General features: G+C 35.4%; 1 protein-coding gene across 1 annotated transcript in view; it reads right to left on the bottom strand.

Annotated features, from left to right (window-relative positions):
• Positions 1-3721: 3721 nt before the first annotated feature.
• The window catches only part of LOC150077076 (transmembrane protein 145), a 78793-nt gene continuing 60156 nt past the window's right edge, over positions 3722-22358 (bottom strand). Inside the window, exons 4-6 of the mRNA XM_090385782.1 lie at positions 19926-20063; positions 5808-6063; positions 3722-3926 (exon numbers count right to left, since the gene is read on the bottom strand). Of these exons, the coding sequence (XP_090241908.1) occupies positions 3760-3926; positions 5808-6063; positions 19926-20063 (561 nt within the window). The 3' untranslated portion in view covers positions 3722-3759. The remainder of the gene's footprint in view (positions 3927-5807; positions 6064-19925; positions 20064-22358) is intronic.

The following is a 22358-nucleotide window of genomic DNA, read 5'->3' as shown; positions in this document are numbered from 1 at the left end:
GAATTATCAAAAAAAAAAAAAAAATCTCAGGGCTAAAATTTCTACGTTATATTAAAACTAGAAAAAGCTGTCTTGATTTCATATAATTCATCTCCTGATCATCAAGTTGGCTGTATGGTGAAGGATGAAGGTAAAATTAAAATGACTAAATTAAAAGTGATTCCTATAAAAGAACATGTGACCTTTCTGCAAGGTTTGTAATTACAGAGGGTAGAAAAATTATATAGATGAACAGACTAAAGGACTCAACACAAACTTAATTTTCAATAAATATTCCACATTAACTAATGGAAGCAAGGTAGAAAAGAATGAATGTGCGTGCACACTTGTGTGTGTGTGTATGTGTGTGTGTGTGTGTGTGTGAGAGAGAGAGAGAGAGAAACATGACAATAATAAAGTAAGATTTCTCAGCTAATAAGCTAATGAAAAGCATGGTAATTCTGAAAAAAAAAAAAAAAAAACAAACCATTATTCTGCAGAATTTTATTCTATAGAATGAAATGCAAGTATGTTGTTAATTAAAGAAATGCACATTTGCACAGCATTATGAAAACCCAGTGGAAGTGCTGTGATATACAAGGGCAGGTCATTATGTTACACACACACACACACACACACACACACACACACACACACACACACACACACACACACACATGGGGGTGGGGGATTTATGATATACACATTGTACTACCAATTACCCATTAACACACATAATATCATTTTTTTTTTTTGTGTTTTTAGATGTGAAGATATGGATGGACAAAGTGACAGACAACAGCCATTTACATCAACGATATGTGATGGAGTTCCTATCCAAATCGGGTGATCAGTCAGCCACATCTATCCATAAAAAATTCATTCCTGGCAGTCTATGGGGGACCAGACAATTAAAGTAATGTCCAGAAGTGGCTCCAACAGTTTCAGAAAAGTGATTTCAACATTAAAGGCAAACCAAGAGCCAGAAGACCAACATCTGTCACAAACAATGAAAAACTAACTGGCCCGCTCATTCAAAATGACAGGTGCATAACCACCAGACAAGTAATGGATGCTGTGAAAAGTCAAAGAGAAAAGTTCCATCATTAACAGACTGGAGTACAAAAAATCTGTTCTTGGTGAGTGCCTAAGCTACTCACATGTGAGATGACAGCTGTGAGGAAAGAGATCTGTGAAGATCTTCTGGAGAGGTTTAGTGCAGGTGGTCCTTAGTGCTTTAAAGAGGTTGTCACATGTAACAAAACATGGCTCTTCCATTATGATCCCCAAAACAAATGACAATCCATGAGATGGGCATCACTTGTAAACAAAAAGCTAAAACTTTCCAAATCATATACAAAACTTATGGCCACCACCTTCTGGGATCAAAATGGTATTGTTTTTAACCGATTTCTTACCAAGTGGAACAACCATCAACTAAGAAAGATACTGCTTGTCTCCAAAAAAGCTTAATCGAGTTCAGAAAAACAAAAGACCCGAACTAAATCGGCAGGACATTAAGTTTAAACAGGTTAATGCAAGGCCACACTGCACAAATGATACCATCAAACATCTCCCAGCTGAGGTGGAGCATAATGTCTCACCACCTTACAGATCTGACCTCATGACATCAAATTTTTTTTTTTTTTTTTTTTGTTTTGTTTGGTAGACTGAAGCCATTCCTGCACACAGTAAAGGTGTTTAAGAGTAATACGGAACTCATTTCTGACATTTAACATTGATGTAAACATCATCCTCCTGATTTTTACCAAAGTGTGTTCACTGTCTGGAAAGAATGCTGGAGAAAATACAGCAAGTGTGGTGGTTCTTACATTAAGTGATATTTTCACAAAGTTGAAAGACTATATTATGTATGTGAAGTGTGGTTACAATATTTCAGATAATAAAGATGTTGCAGCTTACAGTGCATTATTTATTGACCCTCCTTGTAATTGTAATTATTCTGCTGTAAGTATGATTTAGTATTAGCAACAAAAATTTCTTCATTCCCTCCAATAATTTATCCAGAACTTCCTTATATTTATTCTATCTACTTTCACAATGGTGAATAGAAGTTTATTCCAAAAACTGATTGCTCTTTGACTGAATGTGAGTTTCTATATATCTATTCTGCAACCATCCTTTTTCGATTTAAATTTAGTTTATTCAACCCTTTTAATGCCTTAAACACTTCAATCAGGTCACCATTCAGGTGCCCAGTTTGCAGACTGCAACATACAGACCCCCAAGTCTTTCTTCATTATGCTTGTTATTTTTCACAAAATATATTAAAACAAAACTTTTAATTCTTTTGGGAAAAAAAGAAAAACATTATCATGAAACTACAGTCTCTTTCAGTTTAAAATTTATAAAACTAAAATAAGTATAACCATCACGTGATGCAATGTAAACCAGCCATATTTCTTCACACAAAGCTGCAAAGAAACATAACATACTCAATAAGACTTTAGGAAGGTATATAGATCAAAAGCCACTAACCTTGAACAAAGCAATTAACTGCTCAGTTAGTAAATCACTGCAGCATTGACAGATGCCAGAGATCAAAAATAAAAAAGTGTATGTTGTATTGTTTAAGGATTTTCTTTTTGATGGTTATATTTTTTTCATAGCCAATCAGATTGTTTAGCAACAAAATATTTCATTAAAATGATATTCATTAAAGAAAATTATTTTTACATAAAAATATAAAGTATATTGACAAGCAATGTAATGAGATGTAATTTCATTATATCGAATAATTTTGCTCTGGCATTTACTATACTGACTTATTAAAATTAATAAAGTAATATGAGCATGAAACTGACTTCAAGAATTAAACTGTAAAAGTTAAAATAAATCTAAAAAATATGTGATGCAAAACATTTTCACAGTCACAAAAATACATTAATTCTCTATACAGTAAAGCACTACATTTTTTACAGGTATGGGTTAACACCTATAACAATGCAAAAGTTACATTTTGGGAATTTCACTTTGTATAAATCATATATGATTAAGATATATGGTATTTTACCATTTCACATAAGGTATCATTATAGCAGCTATCCACACCATAACTATCTACAGAAAATATTTGGCCAAAATTAAGTTAACTCTATAGCCTTCTTAAATATATATAGTTTACATTACCAATTATTTTAGCATTTCCCATATCTCTAAAATTTAAAACAGAAACATGGAAAAATTGGAAAGACTGCCAATTAAGATAACCACGCTTATGAATTATATATGTATTTCAATATTTTATTACCCACCCCAGTAATATATATATATTTTTTGAGATATTTTGTGTGAATTCTTTAAAATTTTTTAACATTTATAAACCCCTTAATGTTCCAATTATGAAAAGCACTCTGCTCACAAATATATATATATAACAATAATCAAACAAGGAAAACAATCATTGAACTTTTTAGTTTTTTTTTTATAAAGATTTGTAAAAACATCCCATACCTTTTGAGCTCTTGGAACATTTGGGGAACTCCATCAGACTTATATATATATGAATTATATACATACACATTCTGTCATTCCCTCACTCCCAGTAATAATTTTATATTTTTAATTGCTTTAAATCAATCTGCTGCCACCATTGTGAATTCTACCAAGTGTTTCCACTGTTACAAATTACAAACCATGTTCCAATTATGTCATGAAATATAACCCCACCCTTCCCAAAAAAAAAAAAAAAAAAAGGCCACAGAGCTTTTTAGTTTTTCTTTGGTAAAGCAGCAGGATAAAAACACATCCTTTCATACTTCATACTTTTTGAGGCCTCGGAACATTATGGGGAGCTTCATTAAATTCTTCCAATTCTTCTCCCGGATCAGATTCTGATGCTAGCTGGAAATACTGCTCACTGCGAGTCGGCCATAGAAGATGAGCCATAATAGCAAAAGCAAGGAAATCAGCACTGGACGTGATTCCTAATGTTCAAAAAAATAAATAAATAAACTAATAAAAAGAATTTCTGAAATATTTATGTACATTTTAAAGTTTCAAAAACAGAAAATATAATGTGCAATAGAAGATACCAAGAATAATTTTATAATAAACATATCTTTATTAGTATATGACAATGAGCTTTATCATCTTTTGAAGTAGTTTCCTTTTGAGGCTATACCATTTTATCAATAATACTGCTGCTGCCATTGTGGAAACATTTCTGGAACTTCAGAAATGTAGCTTGCATTTACAGTTGCATTCACTTTAATGCCATCAGTCATAAATGGTGTAAAAAATTCTTCCCTTCACTGAACTTTTCTAACTTCAGAAAGCAGAGAAAGTTTTCTAACTTTAAATGATATTTGAAGTTTGAATCGATTCCACACATCTAGCAAATAATATACAATCATCTATTTGCATTTTTTGCAAAACTGAAATACGGAGGGCTGCTCCACTTGTATTCCCCAATTTCCAGTCCCAATTTCAAACTCTAAATACTCATTATATTTTCCAAATTATATATCTATTATTTATCTTAATTATATATGCTAAATTTTTATCTTAATAATATAGTCTATTATTTTATATCTTTATATACCTCACGCTTGCACCTTCAACAAAAGTTGAATGACGTAAATATCTCCCAACTCAACGCATCATGGACTAAGTTGCCCAAGCACCATAAAAATTCAAACAAATCTTTATATCAATATTTATATTTTTATTACGTCAAAGGAGTCTGAATATGAACATTGAAAAATAATTTTAATAAGAAATAAAAAATGAAAATACAGATGATTTTGTATGTATGACCAAAAACTTTAATTTTATGGTAATTCTGAATTTTCTGTGATAAATGAAATCATAAAAAGTTAGTGTTCTTTCATGCTGCAATTTTTAGGAAACTTTGAATGACATTCTTCTTTCAGTTTTGTACTGAAAGATTTCATTTTAGTGTTGCCATATTGCACTTCATAATCTGAAATGCAATATGGCCTCAGATACTATAATGCACTACATAATGATAACATCATAATCAGAGCATGCACCATATAATAATGATAACATCATAATCAGAGCATGCACCATATAATAATGATAACATCATAATCAGAGCGTGCACAATATGGCCTTAGCAGCCCTTATGCTATTAAACAACATAACAACATAATCAGAGCAGAGATAATTTAGAAAACAAAAAGAGTACCTATTTTTTTTTCTCTCTACTTTTCATACCTGGCAACAAAACACTGAGAGAGAGAGAGAGAGAGAGAGAGAGAGAGAGAGAGAGAGAGAGAGAGAGAGAGAGAGAGAGAGAGAGAGAGAGAGAGAGAGAGAGAGAGAGTAAAAAATAACTTTTAAATCTAAAAACCTAATTTAGTTATTTATTTATTTACATATCCTTTTCGCAAATTTCTGAAATTTATAAATATCAGCAGTGGGGTAGTGTTGTTTGCACTTCCAATTATATAATAAAAATATGGTACACAAGATAATTTAGCAAAAAATGTTACTTAGAAAAAAAAAAACAGTTATTTTGTTAGTTAATATATTAATTTTTGGTATTACTGTATTAAATTATTTACATTCAAAACTGGAACTACACCTAACCCACAAACCACAAAATTACTGAAAACCCTGACCAAGGTCAGTAACCCAAGGGTTTTGACAAGTACCTGACCCAATGCAGGACTCTAACTGAAAGTCATGAGATTCAGCTGGCTTTTAAACGTACAAAACCTTCAAGATATAATGCATACTTTCCTTTCCAGCTACAAGTTCCACTTACTTGTAAGTGAAAAGGCATTTTGTATTATAAACTATAATACAGAAATATAAAATATGAAACGTGATATACTTACCAAGGAGAAGTTTTAATCTCCAAAGAGCAGATATCTGCAGAGCTATGAGAGCAACTACTGGAAGATAAACAAACCATACAAGAATGCCTGCTCCAAAATGTACATAGAATCGTAACTTAGCTCTATCATTTTCATCTAACATAGTAGATCGCAATTCATAAAGAAACCAAACCATAATCACTAATCGGAAGATAAGAATAATGCAACCAGGAAAAGTCTGGTATTCATCAATATCATCAATAACATCAACTTCAGTCTGAAAGAAAGAAAAAAAATTATTTCAATTATAATTCAAAAAGACCACATAAGTTGCTTTTTTTAAGGTTATTTTTGAGAAATGCTTTATTTTTATTACTAATAACATTTCACTTTTTTTTTTCACAGTATCTGTATGAGATTTTATTCTCACAGAAGAGAAGAATTTCACCAATTATAAATACATATCCTAATTAGCATGCTTTCAGAAATCAGTCTCCCAATTTCTAAAAACAAAGATATTAGCATTAGTAGAGGCATATGATGCAAGAAAGCAAGCTTATTCAGCATCAGCCAAAAAAAAAAAAAAAAAAAAAAACCACACACCACTCCCATTTCACCCCTCCGTTCGTTCGAAATACCTGTCCAGTTGAGCTTTAAATTTGTTTAGGCTATCAACTTCAACAACAAGTGATGGAAGTCGGTTCCACCAACCAACCACCCGCTGGCCAAAGGCAAATTTCCGCACATCTATCCGACATCCGTCCTTCCTCAATTTGAATTTATGCCCTCTGAGGTGATTATTCTGAGCAAGATGAAGAATCCCATTGGCATTGAGCATGCTCAAACCATTCAAAGCCTTATACACCTCTATCAGATCACCTCTCCGGTGCCTAGTCTCCAGACTCTGTAATTTGCAAAACTTAAGCCTTTCTTCGTAAGAGCAACCCTTTGTTCCATTCACTAATCTTGTTGCCCTTCTCTGTACCCGTTCCAGCAGCTCCACATCCTTCCTGAAATGAGGCCTAACCATTGCCTTATACAAGGGAATAATCACCTCCTTATCCCTGCTAGAAAAATTCCTCTTTATCATTGACAAGACACCATTGAGCTACTCTTGCAGCTCGTCTGCACTGCTCAGAGAACTTCATATCTGCCTGCACAATTATCCCCAGGTCCTTTTCATTCTCCACCACTGTCAGTGTAGTACCGCAGAGTTGATACGTTGCTCTGGGGTTACTGTTTCCCATATGTAGTACTTTACATTTGTCAATGTTAAACTTCATTTGCCACCTCTCAGCCCATCTGTTCAACCTTTCCAGATCCTGTTGTAGCAGCATAGCGTCAGTAGTGTCCTTAACAACCCTGCCAACCTTTGTATCATCTGCAAACTTGGACATTAAACTTGATATCCCATCATCAATATCATTCATAAACACCGAAAACAACAACAGACTCAACACTGAACCCTGAGGAACTCCACTAATAACATTAGTCCACGTTGAGCAGTGTCCATTGATTACCACTCTCTGTCTTCTGCCACTCAACCATCCCTTATCCATAGCAGCAATTTGCCTCCAATGCCACACTGCTCCAATTTGTGCAGCAGTCTTCCATGTGCAACAGTATCAAAAGCCTTTCTAAGATCCAAATATATAATATCAAAGTTATTCCCTGCATCCAGTTCTTTTGTGACTACATCATAGTATCCAATCAAATTGGTCAGGCAAGACCTGCCCTTAACAAAACCATGCTGCGTCTGAGCTATAACTGAATTCTTGTCTAGATGATCCTGCAGTGCTTCTTTAACCAGTGCCTCCATTAATTTACCTGGAACAGAAGTTAAACTAACAGGTCTATAATTACTTGTGTCAGCCTTTGATCCTCCTTTGTGAATTGGGGTTACATTTGCACATCTCCAGTCTATGGGTACCTCCCCTGAGTCCAAAGAAGCTCTCATAATTATGGCTAGGGGCTTGCTTACTTCCTTTGCTGCCTCCTTTAATATAACTGGATAGATCCCATCCACCCCAGGCGCCTTTTTTATGTTTATCCTCAACAATCTCTCCTCCACTTTCCTCTCAGTTATTACAAAATCATCCAGCTCACTGCCAATGTTCACTTTACCTACATCATTCTCCTTCCTGAATAACTCCTCATGCGTGAATGTAGATGCAAAATACTCGTTTAAATTGTTAACCACCTGAGCAGGATCCTCAACTGTTGAACCATCAATATCCAGTGGACCAATCCGATTCATCCCTTTCCTTCTTGAGTTTAAATATGTAAAGAACTCTTTTCTGTTTTTCTTTGCATCCTTTGCCAAGGATTTTTCGTAGTCTGCCTTTGCCTGCCTAATCTCCTTTGTGACTTGGTTACAGACCAACTTATATCTATCATAGGCTTCCATGTCACCCATTAATTTGTATGTATCCCATGCATTTTTCTTCTCTGCCACATGTCTCATTAGTTCATCTGACAACCATTTAGGCCTAAACCTTGAACAATATTTCTTAGTTGGTATGTAAAGCCTGGTAGCCTCCGAGATTAGTTCCTTGAATGCCTCCCATTTTAAGTTTGCTGTTGGTAACATCATCAGTTGGTCCCACTGTATAGAATTTAAATACTGTCTCAGACCATCATAGTCGCCTTTACGAAAACAAAAACCCTTCCCTTTACCTCTGATGGTAGTTACCTCCTTGAGTAAATCCCACTTCAACACACTGTGATCACTGCCACCTAGTGGTTCATTTACCTGCAGATTCTTAATGCATGAAGAATCACTACTGATAATCAGATCAAGAGTATTGCTCCCTCTTGTTGCCTCACGAACATGCTGATGTAGAAAACAATCATCCAATAAATCCACAAAAGCCTTGCTAGTGTGCGAGTGACCAACCCACAAATTCCAGTCAATATCTGAGAAATTAAAATCCCCCATTATAAGAGTCTCTGATTTACTGGCCCACTCTATTTCCTTGTACAATGTCTTATTATACTCATCAGAGTCATTAGGCCTATAGCACACTCCTACTCTCAATTTTGATTTCCCTATGCTTATGTCACACCAAACTGACTCGACACTGCCCTGTCCATCGATGTCAACTGGCTTCACTTCCTTGGACTTTATGTGTTTCTTAATTAATAGCATAACCCCTCCCCCCTTCCTATCCTGTCTATCCTTTCTGTAGACGTTGTATTCCCCAAATTCCAGTTCCGCATTACTTATATCTGTGTGACACCACGTCTCTGATATCCCAACAATATCTGCCTTTGATGTTTTGAGCAATACCTCAAATTCATCAAATTTATTTACCAAACTCCTAGCATTGGTGTACACGCAGGTATACATGCACCTGTTTCTATTCTTAGCTACCCTAACACAACCCATGTGTTTACTTGTACTGCAATGACTCCCAGCAGTCTCTGAAATATCCTGCATCTTGTTTTTCAGGCTTCTGCTCATTTCAATAGAAGCAGTGCAAGAATCACTTCCACCTCTGCCAGTGGCTACTGTTAATCTATTAGTCCTTGTATCCCCCCCAACTAGCAGTTTTCCGACCCACCTAACACTGCCTCGACAGCATCAGCAAAAATTCTTGCACCCTTTCTATTTAAGTGTATCCCATCCCTGTAGAAGCAATCTCTCCTGTTAACAAGTACAGTCCAGGCTGAAAAAAATTCTACCCCTTGAACCTTGCACAATCCCTCCAGGGCCGAATTGATCGACAAGGCTCTCATCATATACTCCCTCCTATCGTGTCTGGGCAGAATTGCAGACACTTTCAAATTCAACCCTAATTCATGGCTTTTTTTCAACAGTGACCTGTACTTGCTAAGTAATTCCGCCGGTCTCCTACTCTTAATATCATTAGTGCCAACGTGTACAACTATATCACCTTTTGTGCCCTTAAAAGATGATATCCGCTCTACAACGTCATCAACCTTTGCCCCTGGCAGACATACCCTGGTCCTATTCCACCTATCCTTTTTACAAAGCATGTTCCCCGTTTCCCTGACAATAGAGTCACCAACAACTACTAGTTCCTTTGGGACCAGCGCATTCTGCCTAGGGGGCTGCCTCTGTGTTGCCTGATGACCAAGTGCAAGCTCTGGCGTTGATGTGGGCAGCTGAGAGCTTGATGGGCCCCTCAATTTATTTCCTTCGAGGGCATCCACCCTGTCCTTCAAGCTCTCATAAAGGCCCATAACAACGCTGAGTTGTCGCCTGATTTCCTTACACTCCTTACATCGTGCACACACAAAGACATCCCCCTTGGCAGTATCATGTCCCGTACCCGACTGCTACGCAAACATCAAGCAAACAGTGCATTTTAAAAGACTGTGATTCAGAGGGCAACTGCCCCCCTCAGTTCTCCCCTGAACCACAGCACTCCCATTAGCTTGAGCCTTTTGCTTTGCTGCTCTGGTCAGAGTCATGATTCCGATTTAATTCAATAAAATTTCAAAACAAAAATTAAATCCTTAAGTTATATCCCAAAACAGTTATGTTATATATATATATATTTTTTTTTTTTTTGGTATCTAGTGTTTTCTACGAGTTCCCTTTATACAACTTCCGTATCACGTGTACCACTATAGTTATGTATTAATTATTTGTTACGATTAAGTCGTTATATATATATATAGAGTTAAAAATACAATTTAATTGACAATAAAGTTTATCAAGATTAATAGATTTACTGATTAATTGACAATATTATAATATGCACTATACTACACTAAGCTTATGCTATCGTGTAAAAATGGCAGGAATTCTCGAACGGTACTTCTACGGACTCGTAAGTATTGATTTGCTTCCAAATCTCGCTATCTCAATTTAGAATAAACTAAGGATCCTGACTAGGTCTATAATCTACTTATAGAAGATAATTTGATATAACAATTGGTTAATAAATCGACTAAATTTGGTTAAAAAAAAAAGACCTCTCGTTCAATTTGCAACACGTGGATTTGATACCGTTACCGATACTAAGTAATACCTACAAAATCTCTGTCTAAGTTAAACTTTAAACTAAGTATCGTAACTAGGAATATAAAGCTACTCTAGAAAATAAATTAATTTGACAATTTAAGCTAATAAATCAGAAAATAAATCAGGAAAAACTTCTCTGTTCCAAGAGCTCTTCAAGGAGCTTCGTCAGCACAGGCTAACCTCGAACCCAGACTCCATCAACTCCTATATCTTATATCTTATATATTTCTAAACTTAATTCTAATTATAGATTAAAAACCACTCCATTCAGGGTATACTTTCTGTGCAAATACTATCAAGTTTATTGAAAATAAATGATAAGTGAAAAAGGTTACAAAAAACATTCCAATAACGCAACATCTTATGTCAATTTTAAATCTGTGTGGGTTATCACCGTCAAGTCTAAAATACAGAAATGACTGTTAGTGATTGTAGTAATAGTAATAGAGGTATGTGATGAAAGAAAGCAAGTGTATGAGCTTATGTAGCATCACCCAAAAAAAAAAAAAAAAAAAACAATTTCACACATCTATTCCCTCTAAAAATTTTGTCCAGTTCCTCCTTGAATTTATTTAAGCTATCAACTTCCACAACGACAGATGGAAGTTTGTTCCAGCAATTAACCACCCACTGGCTAAAGGCAAATCTCCGCACATCTATTCTACAACTATCTTTCCTCAATTTGAATTTATGCTCCCTCAGTTCGCAATCTGAGCAAGCAGAAGAATCGCATCAGAATTCAGCATGCTCAACCCATTAAAGGCCTTAAACACCTCGATCAGATCACCTCGCAGGTGCCTACTCTCCAGCTACTGCAATTTGCAGAATTTGAGCTTTTCTTGGTTTTCTTGGACCCCTTTGTTTCCTCTCACCAATCTTGTTGCCCTTCTCTGTACACGCTCAAGCAAATCTACATCCTTCCTAAAATGAGGCCTCCAGTCTTGTACGCAGTACTCAAGGCGTGGCCTGACCATTGCCTTATACAGAGGGACAATCACCTCATTTTCCCTGCTAGCAAAATTCCTGTATATCATTGGCAATACCCCATGACCTTCTCTGGCAGCATGTCTGCATTGCTCAGAAAACTTCATATCTGACTGCACAATTACTCTCAGATCTTTTTCATTTTCTACCACCCTAAGTGTAGTACCACACAGTTGGTACATTTCTCTGGGGTTATTTCTACCCATACGCAGTACTTTGCATTTGTCAATGTTAAACTTCATTTGCCCAAATTTTCTAGATCCTGCTGCAGTAGCACGCTGCCATTACTGTCATTAACAACCCTGCCAACCTTTGTATCATCTGCAAACTTGGACATTAAGTCTGATATACCTTCATCAATATCATTGATAAATATAGAAAACTAGAGTGGGCCCAATAGCTAACCCTGGGGCACTCCACAATAACATTAGTCCATGAAGAGCAGCATCCACTGATTACCACTCTGTCTTCTCCCACTCAACCACCCTTTTATCCTTTGTAGCAATTGCCTTTAATACCATACTGCTTCAATTTGTACAGTAGTCTTCCACGTGCAACAGTGTAAAAAGCTTTCTGAAATCCAAGTATATGATATCAGAATTATTTTTTGCATCCAGTTCCTTTGTAACCATATCATAGTATCCAATCAAATTTGTCAGACAAGACTTTCCCTTAACAAACCCATGCTGTGTCTGAATTATTACTGCAGTCTTGTCTAGACGATCCTGCAATGCATCTTTAACCAGTGACTCCATTATTTTCCCTGGAACGGAAGTTAAACTGACTGGTCTGTAATTACTCATGTCATCCTCTGATCTCCCTTTGTGAATTGGGGACACATTTTCACATCTCCAGTCTATGGGGATAAAATTCCCATGGACTGGAGATAAACAGAGAAAATATAACACTTGACAGTGGGGAGCAGAGAATTATATGTGGTATTGTAAGTACAGGGTAAATATGACAAAAATACAGCCTTTTCAAGCAGCAAAAATAATAAAAATTGAAAATATATTAAACCACAAAGTGAAATGAATGACTGGGTATTAACACTAAAAGCTAGGTAAAAGCAGATAAAGTTACTGAAGTGGATGGAAGAAGACGGTATAATTTTTCTTTAAATAATTCAGCTAGTAATTTTACATTTTTATATAAATTACAGGTGGACCTTATATGTGATAATTTTTGAAGCAGCAATTATATTTTATAATTTATCCCCCCACCGAAACCAGAGGTTGCTGTAAGACAGGTACTTATTCTTATAGATGATGCACTTTAATTTTTTTTCACAAATGCAGGAGTTCAGCTTTGTCAGGGATGTGTTCATTCATTGGTTGCCAAAGTGTAGAGCTACAGCTACTCAACTCAGCCCACATAATGGGTTGAGAGATGGTTAAAAAAACTTTCTCTGAAGAGATCAGCAGATCTGATCTCTTCTGATCAGAAGAGATCAGCATTTACTACATATCTGAGAACATGTACGTATCTCAGATATGTACATGTTCTCTTTATTTGGTGCACAACTATTAAATGCAATTTTTTTAAGTAGACCTTATATCTTTCCTTTCTCTAAGTGTAGTGCTGAAGTTTATGATCACTTGTACACTGGAAAAAGAGAATCACCAGATACTTCTTTGATTTTTCTCACTTCTGCAATTTCTTTCAACTTCAATGTATTCACAAAGTGATTTATTTTTATCTCTTCAAATGTGCCAATGCTATTAATATTAATATTAGCAAAACAATGCAAGGAAGCAAGCTTAAACAGCATCAGCAGAAAGAAAGAAAGAAAGAAAGAAGAAGAAGAAGAAAAAAAAAACCAAAAAAAAAAAAAAAAACACAAATTTGCCCTATTTCACTTGCTCACCCTTCCCAATAATTTATCTAATCCTTCAAATTTATTAAACTGCCTACTTCAAACAATGCTAAAAGGAAGCTTATTCCTATCAGTGTTGTTGAAGTAGATACCAATTATTATATCACAGTCACCAATTATGAACATTCAATCTCTGACCAAAAGAAAATTTTAAAACACATTTTGCAACCATTCTTTTCCAATTTAAATTTATGTCATCTTGTGTGTCATATCAGAAAATGTAAAGATAACAATAGCATTTGGTTTACTCAACCCCTCATGAAGCCTTAACCTTTTCTGGAGTATATACACATTTTTATATGGGCATCCTGAGGAGTAATGGACATACATATACATATCTATTTTCAAGGTTATTTAAAATAATGCCTCAAACTATCTTAAAATTTTAGTAGGTGTTGCCATCTCTTATCTGCACATCTAAGTAACTTTAGATATGGCTATAATATATTTTAAAATTGGATTAGGGGGGGGATCACACCTGTCAGCCACTGATGCCTGATTTGGCTTAAGAAATCCAAAATTCTGTGGAATTCAGATCCAAAAGTTCACAAAAAATTGAATCAAATATTACACAAATAGAGGTATAAGATGGTAATTATATCAAAAAAGGAGTGCAATGAGTTTTTTTTTTCCTACCCAATTTTTAAGAATAATCCTATAATTGGCAATTTTTTTTATAAAATTCTGATTTGATTTTTGACAATAACTTCAATCTAATACTGGGAAGACAATTCAAAATAAGAACAGCAGAACAAATTAATATTTAAAAGCATTTATATATAAAGTTTTCATTTTAAAAATTTTCAAAATTTCACAAGGCAGTTTACTCCACAGATGCCATTACTCTCATTGCTCTTCTCTGCATCCTTTCCATCAACAGATCTAAAATGTCCTAAAATGAGGTGTCCAAACCTGTAGTATGCAACATTCAAGATGTAGCTTAATCATTACTTTAAACAATAGGATAATTCCCCTCTCTCTCGGTAAAGTTCCTATATATCATTGACAAAACTCCACAAGGCTATCTGCACTGCACATCTCAGGAAAATATCTGGGGGAGGGTCTGCCTGTGCCATCACAACGATGCTCCTTATCAAGTGGGGATCATAAGTGGAAGTAGTTTGGGGACAATGTCATCAAAAAGTGGACACGCAGAATATATTTGGAGCAGGTCCAAGAGACCACAGGAACATCTGTTAGTACATCAATAATCTGAAGGGAGCTGCATAGCCAGTGGAGGTTCACTGAACATAAACCAATGAATCTTACCATATAATGTTTCATTCCAATAGACATGTATGAGTGTGTGGAGATTTTGCAGAGAATGCTTCCTATTGGAGGGCATCATCTCAACCATAAAGTTTAGTAGAGGGGGTTCAACAGCATGAGGCGGTTTCAGCTGGTTCATGAAGCCCATAATTGTCCAGAAAGTCCAAGGTGGTTTTTTTTTTGTTTGTTAATAATAATGACCTTACACACAAAAGTTTGGTGGAAACCTACAATACTCTAGTAAAGTGTGTGGGTTGAGAAGACAAATGATACTTGTTGACACTGGACTTCAATTTCTGTAGACTGTAATTTTCAGGAAATACATATGAAGTAAGGTTGTTCCAAACTGAAGTAGAAGAGATAAAAGAGGAAGATAAAAAGTTAGTTCAGTGAATTTGAAACTGTAAATGGATGTTGACCAACTGGCACAAATGTTTAGACTATTTTAGAAGATAGAAGTAGAATTACAGATGCTAATTCAGTAAAACAATACCAATGAAAACATTTGCAGAAAAGGCCTATAGCTGAAACTGAACATTTATAGAAAGGCATGCAGTAGAAACTGAACATCTGCAGAAAAGGGATGCAGTAGAAACTGAACATCTGTAGAAAAGGGATGCAGTAGATACTTAACATCTGCATGAGTTGAAGTGGAGTGAGTCTGTGAGGAATCATTAATTAATATGACTGACCTCTTTTTTTGACCTCTTGTTCTACTTGATTAATATCTGCATAAAAGTGCCTTCCAGCAGCATGTATAAAATTTTACCAGTATCTTATGAAATGAACTAAACTAGTAACATTAAGCAGTTTAGAAATATAACTGCTTAAATGTTTCAAATTTGTTTATTTTATGGTTTATGATTTAGAGCTTTAGTATGGAAGTTGTATACAATTCAAATGCAGCACAAACAGATTTATTTTTGGGAGTGGAGTGAACTGCAAATTGAAATACCTTTTAATACACATTGTGATTTAATTTATGTTTATATGAATGCAACGCATCCTTCAGGTCAATAATACTCTGGTGTTGAAAAGTTAAATTGCATCTTTTTTTTTTTTTTTTTTAGATAAAATTCTGTTCTGTAGTTTTACATGAAATTTAATGCTTTGATGTTATTTAATACAATAAATGTAATATATATCAAAATTTTTAGCTGCAACATGCACAGTACACAGGCTATAAAATGTGCACTATGATAGCACTACTCATCTCAAAGTTGATATGGTAGAACTCATCCAATCAGCTTTTTCCTTGTGCAGAATGCAATGCAGATGTCAAAAGGAATGGCAGGGTGCTTCAAGCTGATGTAGACAGAGCCTTACATATGTCAGGAATGGTAAATGCAAGGTTATTGCAATATCAGTAGAAAGGTGTTACAAAGACAAGCTTAAAATTGGTCATATTTACAATCCCAGAATGACTGTTAACTGGCACTAATAGTGAGACCCAGGACATTCTCTCTCTCTTTCCCCTGGTGGCTCACCCCACCACCCACTTGCAACTCCCACCATCTGGGGTGCCTCCGTAGTCAGGTGGGAAGGAGCAGCAGTGCGTAGCACACGCTTCTTGATTAGACCGGGGTTCGAGCCCGTCTCCACCAAATACGGAAGATGCGGAAAGGCTAGGGAATGACCACCGCATATCCCGGAGCAATATGGCCTTAGTTGTTAATGCTCCTAAAAACCAAATAACAACAACAACCCACCATCTGGGCCAGGATGGGAGTCTCCCTTTCAAATCAGGCATGTGCCTCAACTACTGCCCCCCCCATTCTCTACCCCTTCTATTCCACATTCTTCCTATTTCCCCATTATCTCCTTTCCTTTCAAACTCACTTCTATCTATCCTCCCCTTATTTCTTTTCCAATAATTCCCCCCCACCCTCTGGGCACTCCTTGGATGCCTAGGCTACCCCAGGATTTGCCACGCCACAGCTATTTTCCTCTGTGTTCTGGTCCACCACCCCAGGGCCAGTGATAGAAACTGGGGGTGTTGGTGGCTCTCCATAGGCCCTCAGGCCAGAAGAACAACACAACCCACACTAATACCTCAACAAAACCCACCCTGGCCTTATACAGAGTATTGTATTCTACACAGAGTAGAGTAAAAACATGGAGTTGGGGAAAATCCCCGGTGCCACCAGACAAAAAACACTGTCTCTCTCTGTGGCCATAGGAATGAATTCAAGGCAAAATGTATGTGGATGGCTTTGGTAAAAATCTATCAGAGACAGCCCATAGTTTATGCTTCCCTGACTTCTCCTGTAAGAGGTCAGGAAAACACAAACAAAGAACCCATCTGACTGTATAGAGAACAGTACATCTGTAGTTAAGCTAATGTGCTTCATAGATGAATTGAGATTATCTTTGAACTAATTCTTGATGTATTTTCATCAAAATAAAATGTGGTACATGCTCCCATTCAGAGGGGTATTGCTAAAAAAAAAATAGTACCGGAATGCTCGTTGATTAACTACAAACAGTTAAATATGCGTTTTTCATTTGCAAAAATAAATAAGTCAAAGATTGGAATATTTGTTCAGTATTTATTTATAACTATTAAATAAAAATTTCAAAAGTTAAAAAACAAAGACAAAAAAATAAAAAAAATCAGAAAAGAAAAAAACAAAAACTCCAAAATAATAGAAAAAATACTGTTCAAAAGAATCATAGCAATTCCCATACAGGATCGATTACGTATTCTTGTGACTGCCCTTTTTGTTTGTTGAACAGCAGAACAATGAAACCACAACCAAGTTCGGACATAAAAATTTGGATTCCATAATTCTAATGGTGGGACCTGTAGGTTAATAAACAAAAAACTTGCCGTTGTTGAATCTCTTTATCTAACAGTACTTTAGTAAGAAATGTTCAAGTTTCATTGAGAAATTTATATTTTTGTTTTAAAATAAATTTTTAAAGAAATCTATTAATTTTAAAGATCACTATTAATATATATTTTTAGTAGCAATGGGTAAAATAGATATTATTCCTCCCTCCCCTTTGGTGTATAAATTTAATGATTTTCTATTATGACATTTAGAAAAAAGTACCGGAATGTTGTTCTGGTGCATTCCGGCCCGAATACACCACTGCTCCCATCCTTCTAGCATCATGTAAAGAACCCACTATCATGGCAGTAGTCTGATGGGCTGGGAAGGCATCATAATGAATGTCTGCATCAATCTCCATATTTATGAGGGAGGCACCTTAACTGCTCAGGGTCACAGGGATGAGATCTTTCAGTCCAACATGAAGCATTTCAAAAGTTCCCACACATCACAAATTCATTTTCATTGATGCTCTTTTGCACAGGACACAAATTAAATTTCTCAAAAATTAGGATATACTTTATGTAAAGTAGCTAGCCAGAGATCTGTACCCAAAAATGGACACGTCAAATGATCCTAAAATCTCTATCTGCTAGATCTGCTCTTGAAGCAGCTTGAGATCCAGTACCATAAAAGATCTCATTGTCAGTTCTGTAGAGAGAAGTATGATTGCTATGGGTAATATTTCTCATTAAATGCCTGAATTATGTAGTATTTTCACGAATGAAGAAAACAGAGGCATATTTCTTTACAATATCAACATGATTGAGTCTTATAACAATACCCTTCAAGAAAAGATTTGCTAAAATTTCGCAGTGACTTACCTTTTGGAGATGGTAACACAATATGATTTTCAAAATCTTTTGTTTTCAGCTGGGTTACACAGATTTTTACTTGCAACAGTGGAGTTGATTACAAGGACTGAATATAAAACTTTCACTGAAGATTTTGTTTTATCGTGTGTATATATATTTTGAATCTTTTACTGTATTTTTTTCCTTCATATTTGTAATTCAATCAGAGAGAGACTCAAATAATGCAAGATTGCAAGGAAATTCTGATTCCTCCAAAGTCATATTGCTTTCCTATATGCCATTAGTTGCAAATTTCCTTCTCTAACCAGTTGAAGACGGAAGGTTAGGAATAGCCAAAAGTCATGTGCTGCAAAATCAGCAAATAAGATGGATCCAACATGACAATGTATTTGTTGGTCAAAAGTTGCTAGAAGGCAAGTGACATGTGACACGGTACATCTTTGTGGTGAAGAAGCCAACTATTTTTCAATTTTTGGGGCATTTGTGGCAGATTGAATCTTGACCATTTTAAAATTTCTTGGTAGCAGGCTGCATTAACAGTGATGTCTTCCAAAATTAATTCTGATAACACCATCCCCTCACTGTCAAAAATACAATCAGCATAACCTTCACATGTGATTTTGACTGCCATGCCTGTTTTAGCCTTGATTGTAACATTGTTTTCCATTTAGAATTTTGAATCTTGGTCTCTGTATCATATCCATAAACCCAAAGTGCATAATAACATAATTTTTGTTAAAAATGCTCAATTCAAAAACTCAGATGAAACAAAGACTCAATGATATCTTTGATCTTGAGTGAGAATGTATGTGGAACAATTTTGGCACTTGCCTCACACCTAAATCTCAGTCAAAGGTCTAAACTGAACTAAATGAAAGAGATGTCCCCCTCAGCAGTTTCTCAAATAGTCATACATTGATATGATTGAATGACAGTGCAAATTTTGTTGATGTTCTGATCTTTTAGGATGTTGACACAAATGTTTCTTTCTTCAAATTCAAGCGAAAAATTTCCAACACAAAAACATATGAAACAACTTGAAAACTATTTTTTTGTTTTCCCCCTGTCCTAGCGCCACTTCCATAAACTTGTTCACAGGTTCAAATTTTGTCATTTTCAGTACACACAACAAATTAAAAAATTCTATTTTTTTTACTTTTAACTCTTAACTCAAAATTATCCTTTCAAAGCTAACTTCAATATTTTACCTACCAATAAATTAAATCAAACCAGATTAAAAGAGAAGGTACATTATAAAATATAGGTAGGAACTACATTTGAATTAGAATTTTTAATTTATAAATGTACCAGTCAGGCACTTTAATAAGATCAAAGGTAAAGAGAAACTATGATGCTATTACTACTTACCATATTCCAAACATATAGCAATACACCCACACAAGTATATAAAAGCCACATGCAAAATAATACAGGTTTCCAGGTAATTTCAATGCGTGTAATAGCCCAGCCTTTTGCCAAGAGCAACAGCAAGAGCATGAACAAACTCTAAAAAAAGAATGAATAAAATTCAGGAAAAATTAATTTCTGTAATATGATTTGTAATGAAGAAAACTATACTTTTAAAATAGTATAAAATCAAATATATCAGTAAATCACTAGCTTCTTGTTCTTGAGAATTTTGCATACTGACTATTCAAGCCATAATGTGACAGTTATAGTACTCCAGTATTCATTAGTTAATCTGCATATCATACACATTAAAATACCTGGAATAGTCATCCAAACTCTCTCTCTCCACCTGAAACTGTTTGACTGAAATAAATTATTGCTTAACCACCTTCATGATTTGTGAAAAAAAAAAAAAAGCTTGCATTTCCTTAAAAGAATTAGGAAATTAGATGATGCGATTACAATATTAGAGAAGAGGCTGGACAAATTGATAGATCACACAAAGCACTGCCACTATTTTTACAGGCAGACGCAAAATTATACATGCAAGTAGTTAAATATTACAAGATATAAAATTAAGAATAAGTCTTATCTAAAAAATTATTAGGTTAATACATTAATACTGGCCTGGGAAACCCAAATCAGCCACTTCCAAAAACAAATTTTTCAAGGGCTTCATAAGGAAAATAAAAATCTCAATTTTTGCCATAACAATAAAGTTTATTTAATGAGAAATTTGTTTGTCATAATACTGACTTCATTTGTCGTTATATACTACAATCCTTTAACAGTGATTCTGACTGTTCATGTCACTGTCACTGAGCTTCAACACAAACTTTAACAAATTTTATTTTTGGAGGGGGAAAAAAATTTAGAAAAGTGTTACATTCCCCAATTTCATAAATGTTGTTGTTATTGGGTTTAAAGACAAGAGCTGCTTGAGGCCAAATTGTGTCTATTCATTGTTTAATTGCATGATCCTATCCAAATTTTATAAATGGGGTGACACTGATGACATATGATAAAATAACACTTCATCTTTATTATTATCATCATCTGTTTATTCCACAAAAGGAAACCACCCCGGAACGGCAAAGCGCCAGGAAAGTGCCAATTACATGACAGGATACGAGATGCTACGGGCAGTGGGTTACATATACTGAACAAGTAGTTGTTCAGTATATGTAACCCACCATCAGTCTCATCCCGAAATATTATATATACATTTTATATTTAATATACAGGGTGATTCTAAATTATTGTCGGGGTTTCCGTGGCCTATAATTTTCAAACTGGAAACAAAAAAATAAAACTTATGGAATATGAAAGTGTAACTCAAAAAGTTTTGTAATGAATGGGCCTGGTGTACTGGGGTCCATGGTTATGAAAAATATATACAGTGATAACCCAGTTTAATATAATACAATAAAATATACAATAGCAGAAGCTTTCGAGACTGTAGCATCTCTTTTTCAACTGATAATTTGATTTGAATACAACATATATAGTGCAATGAGCTGAGAGTGAGGCACGTTATTTATTCAAGCTGGTTACCTATTGTTGTCGCACGGACGTGCGCTGTTTTACTCCAGCATTTATCCAGCGGTAAAATGGTTGTCTCTAGGATGGGGCGCAGACGTATGCCTTTGCAACAGTTTATGGCCTTTGGATTGTTTAATATATTAAGTGACTCTAGCCATACTTTTTTAATTCCATAGGCGGTGGCGAAAGTGTCGTGAGTGGTCTACTATTTCGAAGTCACGTTTGGGATCAAAATTGTGGTTGGCTGCCCAAAAATTCTCCGTGCCTGTGGACTGGTCAGCTTCGGCAAGCAGGATTGCTCTGTCATGCTCCGTAAGGCGATCTTGATCCCAAACATGACTTCGAAATAGTAGACCACTCACGACACTTTCGCCACCGCCTATGGCTAGAGTCACTTAATATATTAAACAATCCAAAGGCCATAAACCGCTGCAAAGGCATACGTCTGCACCCCATCCTAGAGACAACCATTTTAACGCTGGAGTAAAACAGTGCACATCCGTGTAACAACAATAGGTAACCAGCTCGAATGAATAACGTGCCTCGCTCTCAGCTCATTGCACTATATACGTTGTATTCAAATCAAATTATCAGTTAAAAAAGAGATGCTACAATCTCGAAAGCTTCTGCTATTGTATATTTTATTGTATTACATTAAACTGGGTTATCACTGTATATATTTTTCAAAAAGTTTTATTGCCTATAGAATCAATACTGCAGAATGCTAAACTTCAACATGCGTGCCTTTCGTGGCACGTAAGATGTCCAAGTGATATTCAATTTCCCTCCAAGTGTTCTCCAGCATTTGTGCTGTAACTGTTTCGATCGCAGCATCAATTCTGAGCTTCG

This window comes from Mastigoproctus giganteus, chromosome 12, assembly GCF_048544385.1.
Source record: "Mastigoproctus giganteus isolate SK-2022 chromosome 12, ASM4854438v1, whole genome shotgun sequence".
Classification (NCBI taxonomy): domain Eukaryota; kingdom Metazoa; phylum Arthropoda; class Arachnida; order Uropygi; family Thelyphonidae; genus Mastigoproctus; species Mastigoproctus giganteus.
The sequence above is the reverse complement of the archived record's forward strand: the minus strand, read 5'-3'. Positions and strand labels throughout refer to the sequence as shown.